Here is a 15,407-nt window from a genome sequence, read left to right as displayed (position 1 = left end):
GCTGTTCCCCCGTGGAAAAGACATAATGAAGTTAACTAAGCGAAGTTGATATTCCTTAAACTTGGATGCTTAAAATGTAATGCTCTCGCTATACAACTACCCTTTTTCTTTTAAATTAATTAAAATATTCCAACTCAAAATTAAATTCGCAGCAAGTAGTATTACATTTAAGTACACTGTAGTAGGTATATCAATAATAAAAATTACTTTCATATAGTTCCTTCTACATTAAATCAAAAGCTCTCCAATTTGGATGATCCTTATCTACCTACGTTATACATGGTATTTAAAATCCTCCCCGAAATAAATCGAGTCATTAGGAAAACAATGGATGATTAAACCCTTCCATAACTCTTCGCTGAGGTGGTCACGTAGGACAAAGGTGCGATCATTATCCGTTAATTTTTGGAAATAATGCAGTGGAATAAGGCCTGTTAGTGACGTAAAGAGGGAGACCATCAGCAGAAAATATATTCATGTGCACGGAACTGAGGAGGGGTATTTAATGGTTTTTCGCAGTGGCGTAGAAAGATGAAAACTGCTAGACCTTTTATATAAGAAATGGAGATGATTCTGTTATAATTCAAGAAGAATGAAAAAATAATCTATATGGTTTACAGGAATTTAGAACTGTTTATAAACAACAGAGTGTTGACGTATCTAATTTGGAAGTTATCTTTAGTTACTGGTTAATACAAGTGAATTCAGATTTGCACATCTAAACTTTCTTAAAATTTCCGACTAGGTTAGAAAATATCGTACAATGTTTTTACATAGTTTGTAAACCAATCCTAATTGGGTTAAGTTACTATTTCCGGAAGAAAACTCCAAAACTTCCAGAATAATCCGGATTTCTAAACATTCAGTTTCGTGTGATGTAAACATCACTATTGATTACTGCTTGATTCAAGATATATAGGTCCAGAATTTATTAAAGATTCAATTTAGTCCAGGCTACTAATTCTAATTACTTACAGACTTTGATTGTAAATCCTATTCTGAGTATACATATTTTCGGTTTATTAGTGAATGGTCAATAAACTTCTTAGTTTTGACTTTTAGGTATTTAGATTTTTCTATTCTAGGTTAATTAACACATACAACAACATTTTGAAATTAAGGTGTGAATATGCAGGGATTTGTGTACTTTTTTTATCATGATTTCAACTCACGCCACATTCAGGAGTACTTCTGAAAGTATCACATTAATTTTAAAAACTATCATTTGGGTTTCGAAAGTATGATTTCTGTTTTTGAAATCATTTATATTGGAATTTCAGAACTTTAATAAGCACAATTTTGACATATTGAGCTTTGAACTGGAACTTTCCTTAACAGCATCAATGACGTGGCTTAAATGTGAAATACAGCCTTTGAGATTTTTCTAATGTTTATTGTTGCTGTAAGGAGTATCTCTGTGACACTTTTGCAAATTTACACGTACAAAAACATATGTATTAGAGAAACACCATGTATCTCTCAAATAGTAATCCACGTTCAGATGAAAAGCATTTAAATTAAATCGCTTAATAGCATTATAAATGTATATATGATGATTTCAAATGAAATTATTATGAAGTATTATAAAACGTCATTTGATGTATTCAGAATAGTATATCCACGGTTCCTGAAACATTAGTATCATTATGGGTGTGTAAATAATCATTTTTCTTAAATGTGCTGATTGCTTAAAAATGGTTCCTGGTCAGGTCAGGTCATTTTAGATTTATAGACATAGAACTTTTTGCATTCCAGGTGAGTTTACTGGGTAATTTAGATCTGCACACATAATATATACATAGATTTTCTAGATCAAAATCTCTTTTCGGAACAATTTTTATATGCGAATACATAAAAGTATAGGAAACATTTGCATGTTTTCGCCCGCTAAAAGGATCGAGCAACATGAGAAATGTTTACTTCTAAAACCACGTTTGTAAAACTATCAAACCATAAATCACCTACCCTTGATGGTCTATATTACCTCCGATTTCTGGGGCAACATTATTTGACTAATGACACTTTCGTGTTTCAGATTTGAGACAAATTTCCGACTTGTAAATTTACTAAAATATATTTTCCTACTGCACATAAATAATAAGCTCCATATAATTCACGACATTTTACTATATTTATAACCCCAGTTTTTTCTATATTTGCGTGTATCGGCCCAAGATGCCAACTACAACAATTTTATTATAGGCAAAAGCGCCTTTAGGGCAGTTAGAGGCATAATTTAGACCCTTTTATTTCTTGTAAATAGCTAGTGTATGAGGATGTAATACGGAAACGAGTGAAGTTTAGAATTTCTGTAATAATGAGGGGATATGAAGGGCTATACATTTTGCATGACAGATGACTTTAATTGGATACAATTTCTGTTGGAAAGTTTTTAAAAAAAGTTTTGAAATATGTTGATATAGAAAACATTTATATAAAACTTACCTTGTTTAGTTGCTTCGTAAGTTTGTTAATAGTTTGTTTATCACGAAGCTCGTTTTTCTGGGCAGCTTCCAGCGCTAATTCTAGCTCGACTATCCTAGCTTCCAGAAAACTCTGTAAAGAAATTTCTCGTTAGAAAATTTATATGGTAGATGACAAATTTCTATGAGCGAAAAAACCATATACTCTTCTCGATTTTTTAATATCGCCACCCTTCAATTTTTCCCCATCTTTATTAAGGGCCCATTCAGCTGTGCCTGCTGAAAGCAGCACATTTGAAGTCTTTTATTACTCAATACAGCACGTCATTTCAATATGTTTTGTTTGTGATGAGAATGTACCCTTCGTATTATCAAACTGTGATCTGAGATTATGAAGTTGTGATATCCTGAGAGCAGGAAAAAGACATTTAATATAAGACTTAAAACATTAATACGGCAAGTTACATTGTTGATATCGCAAAATTTAGACAGTATTTTGCGATATCGGATAAAACAATGCCGGCCAAAAGTGGAGATACCTTTGAATTTTCTTTCTTAGTTACGATTGTGTATAATACTCCTTAATCAGATTTTTTTTATGCATATTCAAGTTAATCCTTAAATTAAATAATTCACACATAAATAAATAAATGAAGGTTTTATTATACAAACTAAATTAATGTATTTTGTTAGAGGACTTAACTGGAGAAAGTTTAATGAAAATCAGTGAAATATAAAATTATTTTAACATTTAATCGTACATTTTTTGTTCTTTATCGCCTCTCCGCATCTTCGGAGTATCGACTCTAACAAAAACTTGATTTTTTTTCAGAAATTTCACATCGAGCTTGTGATAGAGCAACAAATAACTGATCCTTATTTGTAAATATTTCCGAGTTTTTATACCTGACTTCGCGTTCCAATTATTCCCACATGTTTTTAATACGGTTTAAATCCGAACTCTAAGCTGGTCATTTTATAACAAGCACTTCTTCTACTTCAAGAAACTCTGACTACTTTTGTACTATGGTTTAGGTCGTTATCGTGTTGAAACTTCCAAAGTAAAAGTAAGGATTTTTCGGCAAATGGTAACATTTTATTTCTTAAAATGTACAGATATTTGATATTGATGAACAAATTCTTCCATTTTCATTAGTGATCCCATCCCATGATCAGAGAAACACTCCCACACAAGAACTTTACCACCTCTATATTTAATAGTTTGTATAGTATACTTAGAGTGGTATTTCTCAATATTTGTGCGTCTTACTCATTTCCCAAACATGTTAAATTTGCCTTCACTCGAACATAATGCTTGTTTCCATTGATTGTAAGACCAGTTTAAATGTTCTATGGCAAACACCAAACGAGAATAACGATTTTTTTAAATAAATTTTTTTATCAACATCAATTCACGAAAATATTGAATATTTTGGTTTTGTTTATCAACTATTAACACCATCTAAGCATATTCATATACTTAAAGTATCGATAATAAATGAATTTATGAAGTGGTTTTTAAAATTCAAAAATTTCTCTATTTTTGGCGGACACTGTATATTCAAAAAATTCTCCAAAGTCAAATTTCTGTAGTTTCAACATTTTATTCCGACTTAACGTCAAAAACAACGTTATTATTTTTGCATGTGGCATTAATAGACAGATTTCGTTTATTCGTTAAAACGGGCAATAATTTTGTGCACGACCGATTGCCGAGACAAAATAGCTCAGTCTGAAGCTTTTTTTACGTTTTTGAGCTCCCCAGTGTTCTAGACGATTATATCTGCGGATGACAGCAAGAATTTAGTTTTCTTTGTGTTCCCTTCGAATCACCGCTCTTCGAGACCCGCTGCGATTGAAAACTTGTGATTTATTAAATGGTCATGGGTCCCCCGAGGGTTATTATCTCAATTAGGGCGAATGGATGAGGGCTTTTTGCGCCTACAGAGCTGCTTTCGCCTTAGATCGGCCATTTTCCGTTTATTGTTTTGATTATTGTAAGTATGCAATTCAAATTATAAAGTTCGATTTTTGTTTCTCCTACTCAAAGCTTTGAAGAGGAATACCTAGTGCGCATTTTTAATTCTTCTATAGATGTATAGGTATAATATATATATTATACCTATTATATAATAATATATAATATATAGGTATTCTACAAAATCGTTATTACTCAAAATTTTTCATTAAAATGTTGTTTCTAGAAACTGTCATAGAAGGCTTTAAATTCGATATCAACCAGGCTATTTTTAATGAAAATGTGCAGTTTATCAAGCTCTACGATTTAAAAAAATCTGGGCTAAATCACACAATTAATAAATTAATTTTTACAGACCGTCCCCAAACAAATGGATCACACTGTACGTATACGTACTTAAGCCCAACTAATAGTGTTGATTTTTGAAAATTTTATATTCCAAATGAAGCGGTACCTAAATACTTTTTTCTGCCACTGTATGTATATCTGCAAAACTGATAAAGATCAAAACTCATTTGTAGCATTTGTGTGCTCAATTTTTCTCGAGTCCTGCTTTGAATCCAGATTAAACATAAAAGAATCCCGCTGATAAAAACGAACGGTAAAAAGGTGTTGTGCATATTCAGGCGAATTTCTGCGAAGCCATGCATTGTTTGGACTCTGAATCCGTACATCCATTAAAGCGGAATTCACAGTATTTTTGCGGGATCTCCAGTGAATGGCGCATATTTACTTTATTGTCCCAGCCTTAATAATTAATGCAGTCGGCATATCTGAGATGCCTTTTGAATACATTTCTTTTAAGCCCTGTATCAAAATGTTTTCTTTTATATAGATACTTTCAAAGTCATTTGTCTTTATCTGAATTGGCCACAGTAAAATATTTAATCCTTACCGACCCTCATGCAGCATTTCTTTGAACTTTTTCCGAGAAATAAATATGTTACGGAGTAAAAAGATTATCAAGAAAGACGCTCGTATGTCCGGATATTTGATAAATCTCCATTGTTGAGTTGGCACAAAAGTGAATATCATCCATTTTAGGCGAAGATTTATTAGAATTGAGTTTTCAATAGAATCTTACACGGTGTCACCCTCCTTTCATAAAAACAACTCAGCCGGAAAAAACTGATAAAGCCGAGCCAGAGAGCCGAAATTAGAATGGTATTTGATTGATCCTTTTCAGGGCTGGAAAGCTCTTTTGAAAAAATCTACTGCTAGCAGGATCTTTTTAAGGCCGATTTTTACCTTCTCGAGGACATTATTTACTAGCTAAAGACGTCAAAAACTAAGAGAAAGTGATTGACAACCATAAACCCGTCGAGGCCTGCTCAATAGGGGGTAAAGGAGCCAATTATCACCGAAGTTTCTAACAAAAAGAACGTAATTGAATTCTGAGAGACTTTATGAGCGCGAACTATTTGCATTTTAGATTGGATTCAAGCCAATTTTCCAGAGGGTTTGACACCCCCGAATTAACAAGACCGGGTAGAGTTGCAATTTGCATTGACGTTACTAAATTTAGCTTTATCTGAATGTTCTTGTTTGGTTAAACCATTCATATGAAACTCATGATATCTACGAAAAATATCCACTAAACATCTTAAAAACACAATAATAAATTGTCCCATATTTATCCAACTAATAGCATTTCGTCAAATCCATTATTCCGGTCTTTTCAACATGGCAAATTGGCATTCCCATATACACTGTTCCTTTCTCCCCTTTTTAATTTAGTTTGAAGAGTTTGAGCTTAATTCCCCTCATAAAGAAGGTATTTATCGAAAGCATGTTCGGTCTTTGTTAGGAGCTTTATGGATTGTAGCGGGAATTGGATTCAATGGGAATCAAATTGAGCCACGTAATTCGTAATACGTTACTGTAATTCTTTACGGATTTTTCCGCAAGAGTTGATGATATCTCGGAAAATATAATGGCCAAAATATAGGAAATCTGAGGTGGATTAAATTGGATTATAAGTGCCTACAGCTTTAAAGAGACATCCCATTTTTAACTGAGCTAATTAGCTCGTATGATCAAAGCAGCATCCTTATTGCCTGCCCAAAAACACGCAATTAATTCTGCTGACGTTATCGAAAAACTCGTATTTTTCTTCCGCATGAAAAATTTCTTTAATTATTTTTCCACCGTACTTTCCATTTGAAACTCCAACAGCAACGAAAAATCTTTTACGTTAATTAATCAGAAAGAATATTTCTTTCAAAATTTCAATTTAGTCCAGAAATGCTGGTAAGAATATCTGATGTTAACAAATTAAGATGAAATGAAACCAAAAAGAAACAATTTGCGATGAGTTTCAAACGGATATTTGGCTGCATCTGCCTCCTATACTATTTTTTACTCTTTCATAAGGGTTTAGCCGAGTTTTTTTGATGTGTTCGAATTCTTTTGTCGGTCAACATAAGAAATATTTCAAATACCTTTTTAAACAGGATGGTATTTGTTTTTTTTATAGCTATTTATCTATATAGATTCTTTTGTTCAGAATATAGTTTAATTCGACATATGTTAAGTAAATAGAAATATTACGTTCTTATTTGTTTCGTTAGAATACTTTCGTGACTGACTGTATATCTCGTCAGGCAGTGTTGAGAGTTTTGAAAAACCGTTTGTTCAAAATTCATATCACCAAAGTCTTGCATTCAGGAAATTTTGAACGGGGAGTAACCCTTTTAGGGAAAAACATGATAATGTTGGAGCAAACTCGGATAAGCGCAAATTTACCAAATCAGGCAAATTGAGCCATCAAAACAAACACGCCTGATCCACTAAAGACCCATACAAATATCAAGGATGTCGACCACAAGCACGTTTCGAGCTAAATCTATAGGTAGGTTTATTTGGCAATACGATCATTGGCTCATACATGGATTTATCGAGACAATATAACCGTAGATGGGTATTTACACTTTTTAAAGATCGATCTTATGAATTACTTCGAGAACACCATTTGCCTCAGTCGCTCAAATAACCTTTGATTTAAACAAGTCGGTGCTCTGCTTCATAACGCTAGGAGAGTGGCTGATTATTTGTCTGAATTATTTCCCAGTAGTCATTTCAGACAATGCAAACATACTTTGTCCGTCACAATAACCAGATCTGTCTTCATTAGATTATTATTGTTTATGGAGAGCTGCGAAAGACCTCATTTATAAATCTCTGCCTACTGATACCAATGAGCTGCAAAGCAAGATGATCACAACTCTAAAGGCCTAAATAAACAGAGGGATCATCAAAGGTCAATCCGGATTTTAAAAGACGCATAGAGATTGGTCATTAGACAAATAAGTTGAACAATCACAAAAACTTTTTTCCAAAATTAAATTTTTTTACGAATACCTTTGAAAGTCACTGGACTTTTTTAATTTCAAAACGACATATTCTTGAGCTTCACATAGTGAAACTTCGCCCCACATGAATCGACCTCGAATCTTTCATGGTTATCGAAATCTCCATGGTTCAGCTGTCAAGACGGATATCAAGCATATTTTCTGTGTGCGAAATTATTCCATTGTAACTAAATTTGTCACATCAAACTCATCAAATAACGGCAAAAAATAAAAAAATTGAAAGCACCTAATATGTATTTCCAACCCCTCTTCGAACCCTTAAAACACCCTCCCGAAGCTGGCTAGATCTTTAAGCTGACCATCATCCATCCGGCCTAAAAGCAGCTTTATCTGGATCGACGCAATCCCAGATAAAACGTAAGTATTATGGAATTCCGGATAATGTAGTCGTCAAGAAAATAGGCACATGAGCTTCCCGAAGCTGTTTTTATCCGGGTCGGCTGCAGTGTAAACAGAATTTCCCGAAATAGATTACTTATGGGATTGCAAAGGACGAAATGTGCCAAAATTGGATCTTCTTCTCGAACAGGGGCTTTCTGTCGACAGTAATAATTTTAGAAATTACCTTCGAAGATCAGTAAACTGATGTCTATGGATCAAAATTATAATTGAAGAAATCGAGCTAATAAAACCGTCATAAATATGCCTAGTACAATATTTTATAGACATATTTGCTGAAGCAATTTTGCCTAAAGCGTAAATAATATCAGAAGGAAAGTAGTATTTTATTGTAAAATAAGAATGAATTGCAACCCACAGTACCACAGAAGGCGGTAAATTATAAGCACACGTTCGCCAGAATGGCTGCTATTACTTAATATTATTATCTTGATCGTATCCCATATTAACCAATTAATTTAATACAGGTGCACTTAAACGAACTCATAAACGTATTGCTGGGACATTTATTGAAAAACTCGCTTCAAAATTGATTGTTTTTTTTTACCCACAAACAAGTCAATTGGGAAACTTCGAAATCCTGGTCACGTTCATCTAACATTAGTTCAAAAATACACAACCGACTTCAAACCCGGTAATTGAAATTAAAGGAATGGCATTTGGGCCCTAATACCCTTTAACTGATTACAGTTAGGGTCTTTGTCCCGTTCAACCGCAAGAGATTAGATTTTTGGGTCCACCATTTCTTGTCTTTCCGCTATGTATAAACATAAGCCCTAATTATATAAAATTGGCCCTTTGATGAAAAGGCCCCGGGACGGAGAAAATCCGAATTCAAGCAGGATTATTTGGATTGATATTTTACATAATAACGCCAGATGTAATCATCATTATATCGTTAAAGGTAATAGAGGGGAATTAAGATTTAGGGAGGGAACTGCTTTTATTGGTAGGGCGTACTCGATTGGTGAGAAACGAAGCGACTGGATTAATACGGTACAAACCTGAATAAAGAAACCTTTCAGAAAGCTGAACGCATATAATACATATATTTATATGGGGTGTTTGGCACATATGTCAATATGTCAAAATGTTTTTGCAGATTGGTGGGATCATCCGCAAGGTTTTTGGCTTGCGGATGACCTAGGTCCTAAATGTTGTAGTTATTGACAAATGAATGTCTTAAGGTTTTCCTTGAAATTACCCTAAATCTCTCATATCCCATATCACATCCTTAAAAATATTTTGTTTATAGTCGCATCAGTGTAGAGTTTTTTCACTTTTTCTATAACAAATTGTTATATAAAATAAATAATTTTCAAAAATTTTAGTTGCAACATTCCGAATTCCTACAATAACTTAAAAGCAGTAAAAACTTTGATCTTCGAAATCTATTTAAATAAAAGAATTAACAGCAGCTGAGAATTTTCTTTTTATTGAAAAGTTTCTTGTTTTGAATAAATGTGTGTCCTGTCTAGTAGTATGCTACACGTTGTACAAACGACTCAATAAGTGATGAAAATTTGGAATACATGTTTGCAAATGCTTACTATTAGAAGTGATCGTATCGTCGCGATATTCTGCACTTTGTTTTGGTAATTTAAGTCTTACCATTACATTTTTTAATAAGCAGAACCAAAACAATGAAAAAGTTTAACGATAAGAATTAAATTATCAAAACAGAGTGCAGAATATCACGGCAACGCGGACACTTAATAGCAAATATTTGCAAACGTGTCTGGGCGCTATTATTGTATTCCTAATTTTCACCAATTATTGAATAATTTGTATCACGTGTATCATACCATTAGAAAGGACAAAAAATTATTTAAAAGAGAAGTTTTTTAATAAACTTTGACAGTTCAAGTTTTTACTACTTTAAGTTGTTTTAGGAATTTAGAGCGTTGTATCTAAAATTCTTGAGGATCATTTCATTAAATAATGATTAACTTTAAACACGAGTTTATTACAGAAAAAAGTAGAAAAAAAATCTGCGTTGATACAACTACAAACAAAATAGTTTCAAGTGCTTAAATGAGAGATTTTAAGTAATTTCAATAAAAACATAAAAATATTAGTTATTCAGTTACGATAACACGTAAGACCTTGATCATTGGAGCCAAAAACCTTACAAATAACTCTATAGTCCACAAAAAAATGTTTACGGTTGATGCGTTAAACACCGTCTATAAGTAATATATAATAGATTTTAATTCTAGCAGGTTGTTTGTTAATGTGAGTGTACTAAAGTCTTACTATCAGTAATAAGAAAATTTATTGCTCGGTAAAGAAGTATAGCAAGTCGCGTTAGTGTCTGTGTCAAGCTAAACTTCCTTCGCAATGCAGCCCCTTTGAAGCGGTTTCTTTTTTCTCATAAATTACGATGCTTAGAATCTGTCGTCGCTCGTTAAGCCTTTTTACAGTTTTAGCCAAAAATTTAATTGGACGTGATTATAAATACCTGCCAGCCTTTTACCCTAAAAAGGGAATCTTGGAATGTTAGATCTAAGGGAAGGGGGAGGCTTTAAGCCTTTTAAGATGTCACCTCACTAAAATGAACGAATTTAGTAGAGATCTAATTTGTCAAAAACAATAATTCAGTTACAATTGCCACTTACTTACTATCTACAGAGAGTGCACAGTAACAGAACTAATCTGAACGAACCTGAACTAACCTGTAACTTTTTTCCTACAAATATGCAGAATAGTGGTTTTACCACAAACATCTGCCCGCTGAAAGTGATGTAAAAAATTTATTGCATGATGATATTAATAGAAAAAACTTCCAAAATATTCCGTCTCTTCAGAAATAAATGTCCAGTTTTCTAAAAACATTTATTATATATATATTTTTTTAATTATTCAATTTAGAAAATACAAGTGGCATACCCCTCATTCCCCTATAAGAATTGCCATGGTAACCTCTACGAATGTCTTTGGTTATAGCATTTTTCTTCAAACAGAAAGGATACATACTCTTTGGACTATCTGTGTAAATCTACCGAGTTTTAATAAAATATCTTGTACCATTTTGAAAATGCAAAGAAATATATTTTATTTGTTTTAATATTTAACACCCTACATCTCAAAAATAACTCATTTTTGGACATATATTTATATAACATTTTCATCTTAGATCAATCCAGAAAATTAAATCCTGAAATATGGGAATACCCTTAAGGACCACCTTTAAAGCTCTATAAAAGCAGATCCAGTATACTGTTACATTTATAAAACAAACAACATGCAGTAAAAAAGAATTCAAAGGTTAATAAGAGAAACTTTATTTTTGAAAAAAAGGAAATCAGATACTTATTTCCGAACAAAGGGAGTATAAAATAAAAATGCCAGATCCGTATTTACTGATATCTGGAAACATCTGCGTTGTAGAGAAAAAGGAATTAACAAAAAAATTATTAAATTTTCTTTGATCTAAATGACATATTTGCGTTATTTTTCATTAGATATTTTAATACATTTATTTTACTTTTTTTGAAAAATCTCCAACAACCTGGCAACGCCGTTTACAGCTTATTAAAAATTCTCCAAATGGCAACTCTCTTCTCACTTAACCGACTTTACAACTTTCACCGTTTCGGTGATAGCAATAGTGGGCCAATCTGTTGATGGGTTTGCTGTTATAGTCAATTTTTGTTTCATAAAAATTAAGTGCGAGATTGTGAAAACCGTCTGTTTCCAAGTTGAATTTGAGAGACAATTCGAAAAATAATGTATACTATTTTTTCCACTACCAAAAGATTGAAAATACAAACAAAAAGAATTATCCGACTGGAAATAGAAGGGGGTGTCATCATATCAGGAGTCCAACACTGAATCTATTGAGCTAACCCTGCTGCCTGTCACGTCCATAATGGCCCACTAAGCGATGATTTTGACGTTACGTTGAATGTTTATTTTCCACATTAACATCTTCATGTTATTTTCCAGACACATAAAACAAAGTTTAATTATTAGAAGGGATACATTTTCTCATCAAAATTTAATAAAATAAGATGTTTACTTTTAGAGGTGGCATATAATGGAATTTGTTATTTCTGATTAGTCGATACCAAACCCGTTATTATTCTGTAACACACAGCTTGACAATATTGCGAATTTTTAGTACAAAATAGTGTTTAAATTTTCGTAACTTTGATATCTTTTGCAACTTTTCGGATATTCATGAAAAAAACACAAAATGTAGCATTTCTTCCTCTTGTAAAAGGGGCAAAGCCCAAATTAATGACTCTTAGCGTTCTTGAAATATCGAAGTGTATGAGAGTACTCGTTTGAAATGCAAATCTGACTGTTCTGGGAGATTTTGTTGAGAATTAGCACTGGTAGATATAATTGTTTCGCACTTATCTCAAATAATATTGAGCATAAGTAACCATAGAATAAAGCAAATACTTGAAAAAAATAGGCAAAAAAATTAAATATGATTTTAAAACATAAGTCAAAGTCAACATATGGACTTAGGTTTACCAATATGTTTCATCAGTTATTTCATGTTCCTAGTTCTAGGTAAACGTTCAAATTTCCAAACCCAAATTACCTCGTATGTTTTCTACAATTACGTAACTAGGAACGATTCTAAAACAATTAATTTGCTTTGACATTTAGTTCTCTTTTAAACTTCTGAATGCTTGAAGTTCCCATACGTAAAAAATTTTCTATATTTATCTATATGATTTGGAGAAATGCAGTGCTAAAAGAGCACTACAAGAAACTTAGATGAATTCAATAAAACGTTCTCATCAGTCCTGAAAATTTTCTAATTATTCCAACAAAAAGTCAGAGCGAGGAAACACGTCCCTTAACTCGTTGAATTATAATAAGACTTGCCCAATACTCCTAACCAGTTGTAGCTTAAGAATATCCATAAATCTGTCCTTCAGCGCCACCTACCTGCACCCGAAACAGATCCTCGTCCTCGTCAGTTTGCAGGCCTCTCGTTACAGTAATCCTGCCAGAATTCGCCATTCCATTCACAGCAGGAAGAGGCGTTATCGAGTTCTCCTCCTCATGTTTTACGAACTGGATTCGACCCGCTTCCACGCAAATATTTGGCGCTAGAGGGAGGCACCTAAAGAGAAAAAGCCGCTATTGATTTGATGTGCTGGTTAAAAATAATCCTTTTGGGGGTGGCATCCATTAGTCGGTTCCAGATGAAAAGAGAACAAGTTAAATAGGTAAGTTGAAATTAAAATGAAATGTGACATAAAGCAGAAGCAAAAGCAAATCAAAACTTGAGGTAAAAGAGAGAGAAGCTCTTAGGTTCCTTCTTTCTCTCTTTCCTTCCAATATCCCTAAGATTTCATGATTTCATAATTATAAGCATTAATTTATAATGAAAATTTAAGTAACCCAAAAAACGAATAAAAAGTAAAATTTAGTTGGAACTTTTGTGAAATTAAGAGCTCGAAGTTTCCATTTTTTACAGCTTTCTATCCACCCATTTCCCATCTCCTCAATATAAGACAATTTGAAGTTAAAATTAAGGCGAACTATCACATAAAACGGGAACAAAATCGATTACAAACTTCAGATTTTTGTTGCAAGCACGAAACCAAGGAACAAAAAAGGAATGAAATTCAATCAAACTTTTTGCAATGAAAAAAATTGGAACTTTCTATGTTGCTTTATTTTTCAAGCTGCCCATTTTTTATTATCTTAATATGGAATTAAGAAGAAATTTTAAGCTAAAATTTAAGTTTGAAACCTAAAATAGTTAGAATTACTGAGGAAAAAATTTAAATTGAAGATAGCATTTAAAAATACTCGGAGGATTATCTATATAGGTAGAGGGTGTTGGCTTCCCTTATAGGAGCACATTAAGGGTTGGGGCGTAGATTTACCTTTGTGGAGGTGGTGGAGGAGGCGTATCTGCGCGCTCTGTCTTCTCGTAGCCCACCAAGTGGCGCGCATCTAGAACTGGATGGACCTGGTGGGCCGAACGAGGCTTATCTGTTTCCAAGGAATTGGTGTCAGAAGGTATTCTAGAAGCTCCGCTGGACCTGCCATATATATGATAAAATAAATTTAAATCTGCATATTTTCTCACACATACACAAAACTATAAATTACGACTAATGGTATAAAATTTGACAATAGAAGTTCGTGTCCCATAGATCACATTCTCTTTAGGTATTGTTCAATAACAATAATTTACACTACGTGGGTGTTGTAATATCCAATTTATCAACCGGGCATTTACTATATTAATTATGATTATTATGGGAAATTGTTGGCCATTTACTCGTGAATCGCTCGATAAATTAATATCATCATGGTGGAGCCAGGAAGAAGATAAATCAGCCAGTATTATGAGAAAGTCGTGATCATCGTGATTCTAGAATGAAATAGGAAGTATCGAATTCATTAGATCTAATGTTTATTTTGAGTGTTGGTTTTCTAATTAGGGCATTAAATTTGAAGATTTATGATTTATTTTGAGACTTTTCGTCTATAAATGTATGAAATTTCCTATTTGTTCGGAAAATTTTAAGGGCCTGTCACAGAGATTCCATTGAGACTAAAGAGTGATATTGAATGTGGGCTTTTTATCATCGAATTATGAATCTTGAATTGTTTCTTTTTCATTTTTTGTTTCCTTTTTTAATTTTGCTGATCGAAGAAATGTAGAATTTTGAAGGTGATTCAGGACTATTAGTAGTCTTGAATAATTTCAATTTTGGTTTTCTATAGAGTCATTTTCCTGAAGGTTGATATCTCAAGATTAATCAATACGTGCTTGAATCGCTTATATTCACGCAAAACAGCTTTATACCTCGAATCAATGAACCCTTGACCCCTATATGTTTCGATTTAGCCGAAGGCAACAAATCGTGACTCAAGTGCAACTCGTCCCAATTTCTTAACAAAAACGTAATGTGGGCACGAGCCCATCAGGAACACAAGTTCGTTCTCCACGACATCACCAAATCGATTTTCCCTCATATGCTTCGCATGTATTCGTGTTTTGTTCTAAGTTTTATTCTTCGCAAATTCCTTGTCTTTGTGATGCAAATTGAAACATGAGTTTGAATAAGTTCTCGACTTTAATGAATATGTAAATTATGTATTGGTTACAATTGACCATCAGGAATGGCTATTACCGGGGGAATTCAAAATATCCTAAAACATGTTCTTTAGTCATGTATCTGTTTATGGGGGTTCCCACGAGACTATGTTAAACTGAATGGCTTAGCGACATTATGTTAATAACAACGATGA

General features: G+C 33.1%; 1 protein-coding gene across 4 annotated transcripts in view; it reads right to left on the bottom strand.

The window, feature by feature from the left end:
- Positions 1 to 15,407, bottom strand: part of LOC136346860 (uncharacterized) — a 169,932-nt gene that overhangs the window by 117,338 nt on the left and 37,187 nt on the right. For all 4 annotated transcript variants that reach the window (XM_066296349.1, XM_066296348.1, XM_066296352.1 and 1 more), the window contains exons 2-4: positions 14,030 to 14,188; positions 13,080 to 13,257; positions 2,446 to 2,556 (exon numbers count right to left, since the gene is read on the bottom strand). In XM_066296349.1, coding sequence (XP_066152446.1) covers positions 2,446 to 2,556; positions 13,080 to 13,257; positions 14,030 to 14,188 — 448 coding nt within the window. The remainder of the gene's footprint in view (positions 1 to 2,445; positions 2,557 to 13,079; positions 13,258 to 14,029; positions 14,189 to 15,407) is intronic.

Source organism: Euwallacea fornicatus, chromosome 25 (genome assembly GCF_040115645.1).
Source record: "Euwallacea fornicatus isolate EFF26 chromosome 25, ASM4011564v1, whole genome shotgun sequence".
In the NCBI taxonomy this organism is placed as follows: domain Eukaryota; kingdom Metazoa; phylum Arthropoda; class Insecta; order Coleoptera; family Curculionidae; genus Euwallacea; species Euwallacea fornicatus.
This window is presented reverse-complemented; position numbering and strand designations above follow the sequence as displayed.